Source organism: Coenobita brevimanus, chromosome 34, assembly GCF_032717465.1.
Source record: "Coenobita brevimanus isolate Jiangsu-jjx chromosome 34, ASM3271746v2, whole genome shotgun sequence".
NCBI classification, from domain to species: Eukaryota; Metazoa; Arthropoda; class Malacostraca; order Decapoda; family Coenobitidae; genus Coenobita; species Coenobita brevimanus.
Window position 1 is genome coordinate 1,777,098 of NC_136987.1, and position 16,375 is coordinate 1,793,472.

The window sequence follows — 16,375 nt, forward strand, 5'->3', positions numbered from 1 at the left end:
ACATTTTCCTCTCTTTTCTATCATTATACCCAGGTATTTGATCTCTCTCACCAATTCCAGTCTCTCTCCATTCACTGTAACATTACATTGGGAGTCACCTTCTCTTTCAGTGACCATCACTTAACTCTTTTATACATTTACTCTCAAAGCATGGCACTCAAAGATATCTACAAAATTCTGCACTAGTCTACTAAGCTCTTGTCTGGTATTTGCATGTAGCACTGTATCATTATCATCATCAAACAACAAATTTGAGATACTCCATCCAACTTCATTCATTACAGATGCCATCCCTCTCTCCATTACTTGTGTTTTTACTTCTCTCATCACCCCATCCATATATACAGTAATCACTCCAATATCCGACGTAATAGAGCCATAGGTAGGTCCGGATATTGGTTCTGTCCGGATATTGGGCCCCAGCTTATGGACTTGTACTTATGGACCCGAACTCAGAGAAACACCTATACAACTCCCTCTGGACATGCATAGCACCTATTTAAGACCCAAATCACACCAGTAAGGCACATAAATGACTGAAAAAAATGCAAAAGAAACATAAAATGAGGGTTTAGAAGTAGGTTCATACAATAATAAACATTCTGGTGACTGGCTCCTGGACTGGTACTTATGGACCCTAACCTAGCCTAACTCAGAAAAACACCTTCCTACTGCACATGCATAGCTCCTAACATCCTATTCACACTAATAAAGGACATTAAAGAGTGAAATGAGGTAAGTATAGTATGGAAAAAAGTACAGTATGAAACATTCTTAAGTCCGGATAGTGGGGATGTTCGGATATTGGGCGTCCGGATATTAGAGTGATTACTGTATATTGAACAACCACGGGGACGTCACACAACCAAGTCGCACACCCACACTGATCATGAACCAATCACTTAAATGCCCATTTACCTTTACACATGCCTCACTACCATCATAAAAACTCTTGACGGCACCTAGCAGCTTACCATCTACATCTTACATGAGCAAAACCTTCCACAGTCCTTCTCTGTCTCCTTTGTTGTATGCATTTTCCAGATCCATTAATGCCACAAACACCTTATAATCCTTCTCACACGCCTTCTCCACTACTTGTTTTACTCAAATATCTGATCCACACATTCTCTGCCACTCCTCAAGCTGCCCTTCTTCAATCACTAGGACTTCTGATCTCTCTCTTACTTTCTCTACAATAATTTTTCCATATAACTTCCCTACCACAATCAATAATAATGTAATAATAATAATAACAAAACCTGCCATAACTGGACTATATAAGCTTGGTTACGTGAATGTAATAATAATAATAACAAAACCTGCCATAACTGGACTATATAAGCTTGGTTACGTGAATGTAATAATAATAATAACAAAACCTGCCATAACTGGACTATATAAGCTTGGTTACGTGAAGCTTGATAAGCCTTTGTTGCTAGATAGGACTGACTCTCTTGGTTACTAATCCAACTCATCCTCTAATCGGACTAGACTTGGCAATATCCTAAGTTAAAAGGGATTATGGTTCTTTGTCAAGTTTGAGTAAATGCAGTGTATAACTTACCCTGGGTAGGTTTGGCTTTGTCGTCTTTACTTTTATCCTCTCCGGAGCTGCAGAATAAAAACATGGCAATGAGAGTGGGTCTTTAAGAGGATGAAAATCTTATACAAGTATTTCACATTATTATTTATCAATGCAAGTTCTGAATATTTAAAAATCATGTAAAAAATCACATACTTATACTTTAATTTATATTCAAAGGTTGGTATTAATCGGAAATTTGCATTTTATTGACAGCATAATATTTTACAAAGCCTACATTCTTGACTTATATTTAAACTGTGCCCCAAAAGAACTGGTTTCATTCACTGCCTTCAAATCCCTTGTGACAATTGCATGCATGTCTTGAGGAATGGTTGCAATATTCAACCAGAATTTGCCATCCTTCAGACAACCACAAGGCTGAAGGGTAACATAAAGTCCCCGCCAAAGGGTTCCAACATCCATCAATGGTGTTTTGGATTCAATCAACATGTTTTGGATTCCTTCAGGGTGCTGGTTCCAAGGTCTGTCAAGGCAGGTTACTGACAACACAATGCGAGTGTTGTTGTGTTTCCCCCCACTCAGCTGGCCCACAAAATCATTCAAATCAAATGATGCCATGCTGTTTCCTCTTAAGGCTGCCCCATATTGAAATTGGCTAGTACGGTATACAGCTCATATTTTCAATGTAATGGAAGCTAAACCAAGTGCTAAACCCAGCTTATTACTTCCCAATATATTCTCCACTTTTAACATTTAACCAAGGAGAGGGACACCTTCCTGTGGCATTGCCAACACATATAACTGAGTCGCCTCTCTGTTTTGTTAAAGAAATGTCCACCAGCTCCCTCCTTATTTCCAGAAAGGATGGTGGACTGCAGGAGGAAAGCAACTTCAACCTGTTGTCCACTGGGTTCATGTTAAATGAGTGTGGGTCAACAATTACAAAAACCCAGTTACAGCTTCCCACATTTTTACCTTTCCTGTTGCTGCTCTCTAGAGTGACTTCCTTTACTCAGTGTACTTCCCAACCCTGCACACCCAACACTCTCTCATCAGCTTCAGATTACTTATTCCATGTCTTCCAAGATTCCCTAAAATTTACTCTCTACACTCCATATGACGCATTCTTGGCTTCATTCTTGCTATTGCCGGGTGATTTTATTCAGCTTAGAATGTCCACTTGTTTAAAGGGGTTACTGAAGGCTAAACCTAACCCCAACTGTTCCAATAATCTCTCAAGCTCAATAAGACCAAGAGGTACCAAGAATGAAGTCAAAATGAGGTCATTGGAGAAAAAAAAAAAAAAAAAAAAAAAAAAAAACTTCACAGGGTAACAAAAAATAGTAAGCCTTGATGGCTTGTGGTAACGGCCTGCCACATCAGATAGTATGGTGATGGGCTGGATGTGGTCAAGTGGTCTAGGAGGTGTACAGCTTTTTAAAGGGAGGTCAGAAGCCCCACAGCATAGGTATGGCCCAGTAGCGGCTTAGACTCCTGTTGATACAAACCCACGAAGAGGAACCAACCTCTTGGGCTTATCGCAATCTTTCTTATCCTGTGAATCGGTGTGGGAGGAGGTGTCCTTCTTGCCCGACGCTGCCGATGCCGTAGTGGATGAAGTGCTGGCCTTGCCGCGGGAACGCTCTGTGGGGGTGGCAGTGTGGAGGTGGTCAGGTGGTACCGGGTGCTGTCGACACTGTGGCTGTGACTCCCCCCTGGCAGACACTGCGCCAGAAGTGAGTCAAGCCGCACCGATGGTGATGAAAGCAGGGATGGCCGGAACGGTGTGGGACGGGGCAGGGTGGGGTGGTCACTGGTGCCATCCTTATGAGGGGGTGTGGGACCTGCGTAGGGGCTGACTTCCTCCTGCTCATCTCCATCCACTGCTGCTAAGATTCTTGTGCAACTTACAGAAGGGACTACATGCTAAAAAAAAACACATTACTACTGAGAAGCTACAAGATGTCTTGTAAGGATGTCTAAAGGTGCAAAGTCCCTTCTGGTGCTTGAGTGAGTGCTTCTGACACCATCACACCTGCTACTGCCACCACCACCACCACTACAGCTGGCGCCAACACTACCACCATCGCTGCTGAAGTGCTGCTCCGTGTTGGATCCCCACACCCCCTCTCCTTCTTGACATTCTGGTTAAAATATACTCAGAGGACTCTAAAGAATAACGCTACTCATTTAGCATCAATCCACAGGCAGACCGAAATCTCTTTGCACATGAAAAACAAAAAGTAAAAAGGATGAAGGGAACATTTTGGGATGCCTAAATTAGATCCATAAACACTATAGCATAAATCCTAACCTAGAGCAACAAACTTCAGACTCACACTCCACACTTAATTCTAAATGTGTACATCCTCCATAGGTTGATAGGGAGGAAGTCTGTTTGGGGCCACCCCCTCCGGGATTTATGCGCCTGTCTATGGATAGATAAATACACATCTCCACACAATCTTGCATGTAAAATATAGACATCTTCCACACAATCTTGCATGTAAGCACAGCAGACACAAGCACAGAAGTGTTGTTACAGTCCTTTGTGGCACTCCTGAGGAAGCTCAAAGCTGGACTTCGTCCAGAACTCAACACTCCCTATCCACACCTTCCAGACGAGAGCACAGCTGGTCCACAAATTTCTTCTTATTTGGAGTTTCTGTGTTAAGGCAGCAGTGCACCTCAGCATCCACACATTCCCAGCATCACCTCCTGTCTGTCTGTCTGCCAACTCCATTCAATCACCATGCCGAGATGATGGAAGAAACCACACTCGCAGGGGCAGGAGTAGGAGGAGGAGTAAGGGTGGAGATATATATAGTGTGAGCCTTCAGTATGTGCTTCACTCTGACACTAGCTAACTCAATTAATAACAACCAAAATGATGATGCAACAACACTGTCCCCATCTCAGCACAAGCACTTACCTTTACCGTCAGCTGTGGAATCGTCCTGGAACAAGCGGAAATAAAAGCAATATTAGTGATCACTTCTGGTCCAGCTGATGGGTGGCATGAAGTGTGCAAGAATGGATGTGCAGGTGCGTAGGGTGGATTTTAGATTCCGAGAGCTTAAAAGGTGAGTTAAGGAATGTGGTCTATTTAATTGGCCAAACTCTTCTTCGCACCACATCCTTGGAAGAGGTCTGGATGGTAATGATGATGAATGACTTTATGATGATGGTGATTTTCTCTCATTCTTCATTCATCTCCTAAGATCACATTTTTTCTGAAGCTATGGACCACCCCAGCTGCAATTCAAGGTCGATTTTTCAACTTTTATCAAGGTAAAATCTCCTCTTACAGATTTGAAGAACCTGAATTTACACACCTGAAAATGCCAACCTCGGTCCCCTAGGCCTAATGGTTACCACAAAACCTCCCATCAAATATTATAAAAGTCCCACCTTGTGGTTAGGGGGGAAAAAAAAGGGGGGGGGGGCAGAAACCCTATTTTCCTTAGGGAACCTTACCAGAATCAATGAAATCAATGTAAAATATGTTTCTATTGATGAAACTAGGTGTAAGGGTGAGCATTAAAAAAAAAAAAAAAATCCAAACCGGAAAAATTTGGCAAAACAAACTAGTTTTTGCTACACACCCTTACCAAAACCAATTAAATCAATGTCATTTCAATTGATGACTCTAGGTGTAGAAGTCAGCATAGGTATAAAAAATAAAAAAAAAAAGGAGGGGAGGGGAGAAGAGACACCTCCAATGCATTCATATGGGGTACTTCTAATTTCTAAATGCATGGGTGAGCAGGAAGTAATGTACTAAATTGCATTACCTGGAATCGATCATTATCATTAAAGGTGATCTCGTCCTCCAGCATTTTTTCCTCATCCTCCAGCATAAGGTTGATGGAGTCGTCCTCAATATTCCTGGTGTCATCCTCGTCACCCCGCCCAACCTCCTCTTCCAGATCATCCTCAAGTTCCTCCTCCTGCAGCTCCTCATCCAGGTGGGGGGTTTCCTCAGCAAGACCTTAAAGAATAAAAAAACAATATATCAGGTAGTTATTGTCTGTTTCCCTTCACATGACAGAACTGGTCCAATTCCCCAACCTGAATATTATGTTCTTGTTAATATCCCTGAACTGTGGATGATCATGAGAGAAAAGCCTCTTAAGCTACCTTATACTCAAACATCTTTTTCACTATTTCAAACGCTCCTCTTCCTATTACTTCTCTTTCACCACTATTCTTCCATGATCCTGCTACAAAAAATTCAATAATCCATTGTTATGAGACAGTACTGCATTAGGTACCTTTGGTTACAGGTTCAACTGACACTCTAATCTGGCATATCTGACAATAACTGGCCACTGACTGAGCAACAAGGGGCTTGGAAACTATTATCAGGGTTACCTTCTTCTTCCTTCCCTACATCTCTCTCTCTCTTCCTCACACACACACACAAACTTTACAGGACTGAGAAAATTTTTCGAAAAAGCAGATTGGAGAAAATTCAGAGAAACAAGAGAGATACAGAGGAAGTAGGATATTTTTCTATGCCTCTATAATTTGGGAGTAGAAAAATTTGTGCCAAGAATAAGGGGAAAAGAAAACAGGAAAAAGGAGTGGTTTAATAGGTGTATGATAGCAAAAAAAGAGAGAGACACGGCATGGAACAATTGGAGAAAGAGAGGTAACAACAGAACAAAGGAAGAATATAAAAGAACTAGAAATTAATATACAAGAATACAGAGAGAGGAAGAAAGGAATTTTGAAAAAGGTATAATAGACAAATGTAAGGATGAACCCAAACTGTTTTACAGATTTGTCAAAGGCAAATTGAAACAAAAGGAAGGAATCACCAAACTGAAAGCAGAAGCAGAGGTGTATAAAGATGTGGCAATGCAAGCAGAAATAATGAACAAATTTTCCAATCAGTTTCCACTAATGAAAAGGAGTTTGTGGAAGGAGAGGGAATGACTAGAAATGTAGAGATAAAAGATATAAAAGTGGAAGTACAGGAAGTGTATAAATTACTGAAAACTCAATATGTAAGGAAAGCCCCAGGACCAGATGGAATCTCTAATTGGGTACTAAAGGAATGCAGAGAACAACTGGCGGATAAGATTCACAGTTTAATTGTGTGTTCTCTGAAAAGAGGGGAAAGTGCCTCAAGAATGGAAGAGGGCAAATGTGGTACCAATTTATAAGGAAGGAAACAGGGAAGAACCCCTGAATTATAGACCAGTGTCTCTAACCAGCATGGTTGCAAAATTGTGCGAAAGAATTCTGAAAGATGGAAGGATAAAATATCTGGAAGAGATGAATATTTTGGCTGATAGTTAGTTTGGATTTAGAAGTGGGTCATGTGCTTCCAACTTGTTGAGTTTTTACTCAAGCGCGACTAACGTGCTACAGGAGAGAGATGGTTGGGTGGATTGTGTATATTTGGATTTGGAGAAGGCCTTTGACAAGGTACCCCATAAGAGACTAATGTGGAAACTAGAGCATACAGGAGGACTGAAGGGGAACCTCCTGGAATGGATGAGAGACTTTTTGAGAAACAGACAAATGAGGACAGTAATAAAGGATAGGATGTCTGGATGGAGGGAAGTAACAAGTGGAGTCCCACAGGGCTCGGTGTTGGCGCCAGTAATGTTCCTGATTTAAGTAAATGATATGGTAGAAGGAGTGAACAGTTATGCAAGTCTGTCTGCTGATGATGCAAAGATCTCGAGGAAGGTAGAGGTCGAGAGGGACTGTAAAATGCTGCAGGAGGATCTGGATAGGATACACGATTGGAGCTGGAAGTGGGAAATGAAATTTAATGCAAAGAAATGTAAAATATTGGAAATGGGTAAAAGTACCAAGAGGCCATCACTGAATTATTTGATGGGTAATGAACCAATCACAAAAGCGAGAGCAGAGAAAGATTTGAGAGTGCTGGTCCAGGACAGTTTGTCACCTGAAAAACACATTAACAAGGCAGTTAGAGAGACGTATAAACTCCTGACTAATATAAAGGTAGCTTTTCATTATATGGATGAGGAGATGATGAAAAAATTGATAGTGGCCACGATTCGCCCCAGGTTAGAATATGCAGCAGTAGTGTGGTCCCCACACAAAAACAAAGATATAAACAAGATTGAGAGAATACAAAGAACAGCAACCAAAATGGTCCCCAGTCTGGCAGATCTGTCGTACAGAGAGAGACTGGAAAAGCTGGATTTGCCTTCCTTAGAAGAAAGGAGAAAGAGAGGCGACATGATTGCAGTGTTCAGGACCAGGATGGGAGTAGATAAAATTGACCAAGAAGATCTGTTTTTATGGGATAAGAGAGTAACAAGAGGACATGGAATGAAACTGAAGACGCCAAGCTGCTTGAAGGATATCAAGAAATATAGTTTTCCTTATAGATGTACAGACCTGTGGAATAACCTGGACAAAGAGATTGTCCAGTCTTAAAACTTAAACGCATTTAAAGCAAAATTTGACTTACTAAAGAAACAGAGACGGGACCCCACGAGCGTAGCTCATTTCCTGTAGGCCTATATCACAAATTGGGTAAATACATATCCATCCATCCATCATCCAAGCCTTTGCTGCCCCATGAGGAGCGTAATAGCCCGGGACTATGCAAGTTGGTCCTGACATTTAAGATGAGAGTGACCAGCCTCACTCATCCCTGAGTAGCATTATGTAAGCCATAAACTTCAACCACCCCTTGGATATAAACCTGCCCTGGCTCAATCCGATTGAAGTGCCTTAATTACTAAACCACCAGATGCCATAATATGGTAATATGGTTACCACCCAGTGTAGTATTGTATAGAGTTTCCCAGTGTACTGGAAACCATTTGGCTTGTTACTCGTGTAGAGTCACCCATAGGCAGAAGGAAGAGGAAAGAATGAAGAAGAGGGAGTGTTTTATAGTATATATATGTGTGTATACTGAGAAGACAAAGCTATATTCTTCTTATCACTCACCTCCCCAGTCCTGGACATCCCCTATTGGTTTTCCCTCCTCTTCCTTCCCTTCATCGCCCTTCTCCTCCATCTGGCTCCCCTTCACTTCCTCTTCTGTTGCTGCTTCTTTCTTCATCTGTGTCTTTTTCTCGACTGGGGTCTTGACTTCTACCATCTTCTTTCCTTTCACCGCCTCCTCTTCTTTATTATTTACAGCTGGTTTTCCCTTCTTCTCTACTTCCTTCACATCCTTCTTTATCTCCTTCTTTACCTCCTCCTCCTCCTCATAGTCACTGCCTTCTCCCACATCCTCCTCCTCTTGTGTCTCCTCTTCTTCCTCCTCGCCCTTGCCACTGCCTGAGTCCCCATTCACGTGATTTGGCAAATCATCATTTTCCTTCACGGTTTCTGAAAGGATTAATAGTATACTGTATTTGCTCTACTTTAACCTGGCCCACATTTTCATCCTTCTGCAGCTTAGTTCACACATGTCAGTGTCAAAAACAGTAACATGGCTCTACATACTTTCCAATTCTTCATGACTAGAACTATAATTTATTGTTAACCTACTCATGCAGCTAAGGATTCAAGATAGAGATGGCAGTTTTTGGCTAAGTTACAGGAAAAAAGAGTAAAGTATTGTACTAAGTCCCTTTGGGCTTTAAATGTATTTTGTACTGTACTGTATTAGGCTACTGGCACACGATTTTATCCAGTTCAGACAAGACCTGGTAAGGTGACATAAGGTGATGGAGTTAAGAATCTATAGTGTCCATTCACCCACTGTATGATGGTAGGTAGTTGCTGTTGTGCTCACCAGTCTATCTGACTGAGAAGACCCATCAACCATCCCTGTAGGGCTGTCCAATGCACAGAATCAATGTTACCATGCGGCTTACAGCACTTCATCACAGCATGGCACAGGGAAGTGTGTGGAAATTTGGTTCCAAGGTGGACACTGCATGTGCATCTGTCTCTTCACCCAGTTAACACGTACCCATAATAGGCTCCATATCACTGAGTAACTAAGGGAGGTAACTGTGGCAACCTGGATGATGCACTGACCTTTTGTCCCATGACAGTCGGCTAGACTGTTGTTGACTTTATACACAGGTTTTATTTGCCCCTGCACAGAGTACAACTCTCCTTTGGGGAAGCTCCCCACATAAAGCTCTTCTCAACTGGGTGAAGTCCAAGGCTTTTCATCTCATTAACTCTACTCCTCTTACTGGCTTCCTTCAACCTTTGTCTTTTTGCCGCACTGTTGCATTTTTATCTCTTTTCTATCGCTACTTCAATGGTCACTGCTCCTATGAACTGTCTGCTTGCATCCCTCCGCCACTACAGAGAGCATGTAGCACCCATCTGGCGACAAACTCTCACCCCTTCTCTGTCCAATTCTAATGCAAGAATTAACTACTAGCCTACTCCCAGTCCTTCATGTATGCTACAGGTCAACTCTGGAACTGTCTCCCTCTGTCTGTTTTTCCTACTGCCTACAATCTCCAGTCTTTCAAGTGCAGTGTGCCCAGGCATTTTGAAATCAATGGATCTTGAATTTGACTCTGTTATCTTGTTTCTGTCCTTTTCTTGGTGGAAGCGATTTTGCAGGCCCCTGGCATTTGGTTCCTTCTTCCTTGCATGTAAAAAAAAAAAAAAAAAAAAAAAAAAAAAAAAAACTGGTAGAAGACTGGATAAGTCTAAGCAATGTTTCTTACAAGATACTATACACACTGATGACATAATAATACTCACTGGTACTGATCTTGGCCGGTGTTGATCCGCCAGTAGTTGAGCCTTCAAACTCATACCGATCAGGGTCATGGCCCTCCTCCTCAAGGGACTGTTGAATAAGGATATGTTAAAAATACAGAACTCCCTTGCACATAATTTACGTCCTCATCCCCCCCCATACAATATAAACTAATTATCATAGTATTACCAGTTAACCTCACTAAACTATCAGGTTATGTTCATGGAAAACCCACCGAATAATAATCATACATCAGCCTTAGGGATCTTTGCAAAGCAGCAGGTAACTGACTGGATGCATTGATTACCGATTATTTTGTCGATGGGATGCATCAGCGCATCAAACATTCAAATCTACAGGAAACCTAACAACCCAGCCTAATCTAACCTATCCAACCTGATCTGTCCTGATCAGCGTGTTTCATCCCACAGATCCCCCTAATCTTAACAACCTAGGATTGCCACTTAACCTACCTTAGAGACTCCTAATACCTATCACACCAAATCCCAGTCTGTCCTAACTTAGTATGGTAATCCTCATTTAATCTATCATAACCTATCCTACCCTAAATTATTCAGATTATCTAAACCTGTCATAGCAGGAGAATTTGAAACTGTATCAAATGGAAGTTGTGCATTTGGAGTTTGGCAGCAAGTTTTGCTCTTGGTTGTAACTTTATGGGGTTGATGGTATCTGATATAAACAAGTCTTTACATACTTCACAGGTAATATATAAAAAATACCCTGTATCTATGGTAATCCATGAGCATAACAAGTAACCTGTGAGAGACTAATTTCAATAGGATATTAGGAATGGCCATGCCTGTGTGACAAAAATTTATATACCGGTCCTGGTACTGTAATAATAAACATTCGCTTTACGGTACTTTAATCAACAGACGCACTTTACCAAATTAGTTCTTCCTGGTAGTCTTTTTTACATTTTAATCCAATCTAACCTAACTCTGCAATTCAACTGGTAAATGTACCCGGTACAATTTATTTTAGGCAGCAGCACGACCTTACCAATTCATTTGCTAAAAACAATATGGAAAGAAATTTAACATGAAACCCACCACCCCAGAAATAACAAGAAAAATATAAAAGACTATCAGGAAGAAGGACTGATTTAGTAAGGTGCTTCTGCTACTTAAAGCAAATGTTTATCAGTAATAATACTGCTCAAAAAACCACCAGCTGTAGTCTCCTCCAATTTTCACTTGGCACATCAGTGCACATGACAATACAGGAAAGCTTGTACTGTACTGGTAATTATTTACCAAACGGGAGCGGCGATTCCACCTGTATTATAACAAACTCATGACGTCAGGGCTGATACACAAGCAACACAGATTAGTTAACTGTTCCACTGCAAGATGTGACTGGAAACAGACAAAATACACCTATTTTGGGGTACTTAAGGAAGTGGCGAGGCAATGTTTACCGACGATCTCTCTGATTGGCCACATTCAGTAGACTTTGGCCACATTTACCAACCACCATTCCAACTGGCCTCGTTAGTGCATTCCATGTCAAAGCAATGGTAAGCTTGATGAATTAACCAAACCTAACCTCACTTGCATTTGACAGCCAGCTTTCAAATTTAAAAATGCACATCTGAAATGTTAAATATGGCCAACTACTGGCAGACGTTGGCAGAATCTTCATGCATTCTAAATCCTCATTTACAGCTTTCAGAGGCAAGTTTATAAAAGTCCCCAGTGCCTGTGGTAATCCAGGAATAATAACAAGTTACCTGTGAAAGACTCATTTTAACAGACTACGCAGAAATACCGCATCCATTTGATAAATAATTATCCTTGTATTTTATAATAAATAGAGGTGTTCCGGACACTAAAGAGGCTAAAAATGAATGATCAAGAAATCAAACAAAATGCACCAGTGGGGAAAAGTGATAAGATAGACATTGATGGAAACAGACATAAAAGAAACATCAAGCAACTGAAAATGAGTATAATACTAAATATGAGAAAGGAACAATTGAAATATATAAGGGATTCGAAAAAAGGAAAAAATAAATAAATAGTAAGGAAACTCTCCATCTGTTGTAAAACAGAACTCCTCGACAGGGGAGTGCGCCAGCAACAACAACAACAATGATACCATACTGGGGAAAATAAGTCGCCAAGAAATGTGATGTTACTGAAGTGTTGCCTTTACAACGGCACCTGTAAATGGTTTTCTTCTATTTCTGCGTCTTTGTGTGACCACACCTCTTCTGTATGTGCATATTACAAACAAACCTCTGAATACTTGTGCAGGCCACCTTGTCCGGACCTGTTCATTACGTCTAAGTTTACCATTTTACGGATATAACAATGAAACCACAGTACCGTACGATAAGAAAAACGGTGATTGAAAATATACTCCTTGATAGTTTCCTATAAAGGGTTATTACCTATCTTTATAAAGTAAAAAATAAAAAAAGATCAAGTACAGACCAAGTGGACTCAACAACACGCCATGTTGAATTACAGTGTTCTTACCTTCCTTAACCTCTCTGTCAACACCGCCTTTACGCCGGACTTATCCAGTCCCCTCTTCTCTAGTTCAGCCTTCAGATCCACCACCCTCAGATCATCAATCTTCCGGGACTTCGAATCACTAGACATTTTTACTAGCTTGAAGTACAACTACGCACATGTAAACAACACCTTCCACTTCCTCTCCCGGACTCGCCTCCAGCCTGCGCACTGCGCAGGGCAGGCGTTGTTGTCAGCACTACCAAGATCTAAGAAAAACGCTGATTTTGTTAGAAAGAACGGTCACAAAAATGTTTTACAATCAATTCTGGGTCGTAACTAGTTTACTTTCTGTAAGAGGGCCAAGGAGAGTAAAATCCAGAACGTTTTTCACTTTTTTAGGGAATCGATGGTATAATTCTCGGGAATCACACATGGAAATTCAGCATCCTTGTACCCCAGGTATAATGGGTGAAGCTCAAAGGCCTAAAGATGAGCACCGCAGCAAAGCACTTCATCGAGTCTGCCTCCAACTTTGCGTTTATTTTTCATGTGATCAATTCTCAACTTTCACACATTTTCTTGTGTTAGCCGAATAGGGCTAACAACTCCAGAATATCGTTAAACCACTATAAAACTTTGTAGAGTATGTTTCTGTGAACTTTAGGATATCGCTTGATGTTTTAACAATAAATGTTTCAGTCAATTAATCATGTTGCAAGACGTTTTAGATGTAATTTTTAAAGATCTAGCGGAACGAGCTAAATTGGCAACTCTGGAACTTATTTGCTGATTTCCAAAATTGATTATAATGGCTTTCAGTGATTACTGTTCTAGCAAGTATCTTCCAGATTGCACGTACTGTAATTGTTTTTCCCCTGCTCCTGGTTGTCAATAAGTATCCTACCATATACTTTTCCACTAAGCAGACAAATGCCCCTATGATTACCACATACTTCCTCCTCCCCTTTTCCTTTGTACAGGGGACTTCCAATCCTCTGGAACTCTACCTTCCTCCCAGGCCAATCTGCACATCTTCCACATCCTTTCTACCACTGTCTCCCCCATGCGCCAGCATTTTACCACTTTCTTCATTGCTTCCACAACTTCCATCCTACTGATTTCTTCCTCTCTTCTGACATCCCTCCGTCTTCCAGCCACTTACACTCGCATTACTTTCATTCTCTATGTTCAACAACTCCTTAAAGTGTTCTCTCCATCTGCTCACTTTTTCTCCCTTCCCCACTAGTAATCTACCATTTTTATCTTTCACTCCCCAACTAACTTCTTTGCCACCCTATCTAACTCACATTACCCTTTCCAAAACATTTTCTTACATTCCCTCCACTTTATAATGTATGGATTTTATTTCCTAGCCATTTTCTTTCAACTCAGGGAGCTTGTTGGAAACTGCTTTGAGCTGGCCACCCCACTGCATGAGCGACTGTGAAAACAAGCCCAGCCACACTGCTGCATGCATGGCCTCCTGATATCCACCCTTCTGAATTCTCTCCCTCGTGGGGACAGGGTCCACTTGGCCAGGATGAGATGTGGGCATCATCCAGCCCTCTTGAGCTATCAGGAAAGCCTGGATGACTCTGTTGCTGATGCCTGTCCAGGATGCAACACAACACCCCATACCATTGGGTATATTATGGAAGACTGCATTGCACACAATCACCTGCGCCACCAACACAACATACATGTCTTGAAAGCTCTGTCACGGGAAAGCCCGGTCTTGGCCGTGGCCTTCCTTAGGAACTCGGGGTTGTTCAGCCAGACTGCCTAGGGAACAACAACTACTACTACTACTACAAGCCTGGCCAATCTGACTCAGTGATTTTTCAAGCCCACCCTTTGTTGCCCTCCAGCACCTTACCAAATCATCAGCAATGGGTCCTAAGCCACTTACTGACATGGAAAAAGCCCATATTCTGACCCTGAGGGGGGTAAAATTTACTATAATGGAAATTTGTAACCAAACGGTGCAGGCAAAGTCAACAGTTATGTCGCTCCATGCAGCAGCTCGCAAACCCCCAACACAATTCCCCAGCATAAACCTTGTGCTGGACCCAAAAGGAAGCCCTTTCCTACTATTGATCAATTGCTGAAGCAAGCTGTGACCAAGACTCCACATCTGACAGACCGCCAACTCAAAATAATGTATCCTGAACTGCTGAAAGAGGTCTCTTATATATAAACATCGGTTATGGATTACTGTATTTGACTCCAAATGGTAAATTTACCTTGTTAGATTCTCCATTTGCATGTTGATGTATTACCTTCATAATATCCAAATTATAGATTTGTAGTTTCTGTTTATCAGTCTTTATCAGGTAGTCTCCCTTCCCCCCAGCCACCACTGGCATCGGGTCTGGGACTAGCCTTTTCAGTTGCGACAGTTCGGAGAGGGAAGCCAGCCTCACTCAATGGCCTTATGTGAGAAATAAACTCCAACCATTCCTTGGATTTTATACCCAGCTGTAGCGACCTAACCTACTAGTCAACCAGGGGCACACAAAAATCTCCAGGCACCTCTTGGGGATCAAACCTATGCAAAGTTATCACTTCTATTCGGCCTTCCTAACTACTTGAGTCTAATACAGGAGAATGCACTAAATTTCTTTCCCTGCTTGACTGGTGGATTCTGAGTGTGGGTAAGGGTCCAATTTTACACTCATGAGGGAGAGGGAGGGGGAACAGTGATGATGATGATGATGATGATGATTATGACAATGACACACAGCCATAACATTCAAGACACACTAAATAATACAACATTACACAATGATGCAATACTCTTTATACATTTCAAACATTTCGAGGTACAGTTCCCTTGGTATTAACACACTCAGGTTTCTATGACGCACCCTCTAATGAATAAAATCGTCTGGCTTAAATACAGATACTGTATGGCCTCTATGAACCCAATGGACTGCAGGCTTGAGATTCACTTGTCCCCACAGCCTAACATCCTGTTTTCAAGCGATGGGAAGGGAGATGACGGATGTTGATATGACTAGGCAGTGGACCATCCTGCTCTTCGGGAATAGGGAGGAAGTTGAGAAATGTTCGTATAACCAAGCAGTTCCACCACCTGGTTATATAAGTGCCATCACATGAGGGCATCCCTCTCCATTGCCCCATCAACTTAGCAAAAATGTTTGGTGTCAACTTAGAGAGATGGCCAGTTAACAGGACAGTATTAGCCCTCTCATAATCAGGACAACTCTAAGATTATTACACCACATGATCTGACTCAGCTGTGAGGGGGTTATAGAAGCCTGAGAGTTAATGCCATTACCATGAAGCCTCGCATGACTGAGGACAACTCTAGTATTCTATCTATTGCCAGATGCCTTGATCCTGTAAGGGGTTGCCACAGAGAAATGGTTTCCATGTCACCCTGTCCCCCGCCATTACTCTGCCCTCCTCCCAGATAATGGTGCTGGAGCGGGATGCCTTCATGTAGTGGTACTGACATGATGGCTAGTGTAACTGCTAGGTTAAACAAAAGTCCCTCAGTCCTCTTCCTATCCCCTGAAAGGAGGGTGGACTGCAGCTGGCCAGCTTCAAACTGCAGTCTACTGGGTTCATGGTTCACATTTATTGATAAACTTATGGCTACAGCAACTACAATTGGATTGTTTTCACCCGACAAAG

General features: G+C 41.8%; 1 protein-coding gene across 1 annotated transcript in view; it reads right to left on the reverse strand.

The window, feature by feature from the left end:
• LOC145396097 (uncharacterized) overlaps nt 1-12,909 on the reverse strand; it is a 41,594-nt gene extending 28,685 nt beyond the window's left edge. Inside the window, exons 1-7 of the mRNA XM_080269563.1 lie at nt 12,737-12,909; nt 10,232-10,319; nt 8,498-8,884; nt 5,344-5,540; nt 4,482-4,506; nt 3,076-3,193; nt 1,568-1,614 (exon numbers count right to left, since the gene is read on the reverse strand). Of these exons, the coding sequence (XP_080125689.1) occupies nt 1,568-1,614; nt 3,076-3,193; nt 4,482-4,506; nt 5,344-5,540; nt 8,498-8,884; nt 10,232-10,319; nt 12,737-12,862 (988 nt within the window). The 5' untranslated portion in view covers nt 12,863-12,909. The remainder of the gene's footprint in view (nt 1-1,567; nt 1,615-3,075; nt 3,194-4,481; nt 4,507-5,343; nt 5,541-8,497; nt 8,885-10,231; nt 10,320-12,736) is intronic.
• Between the last annotated feature and the right edge of the window lie 3,466 nt (nt 12,910-16,375).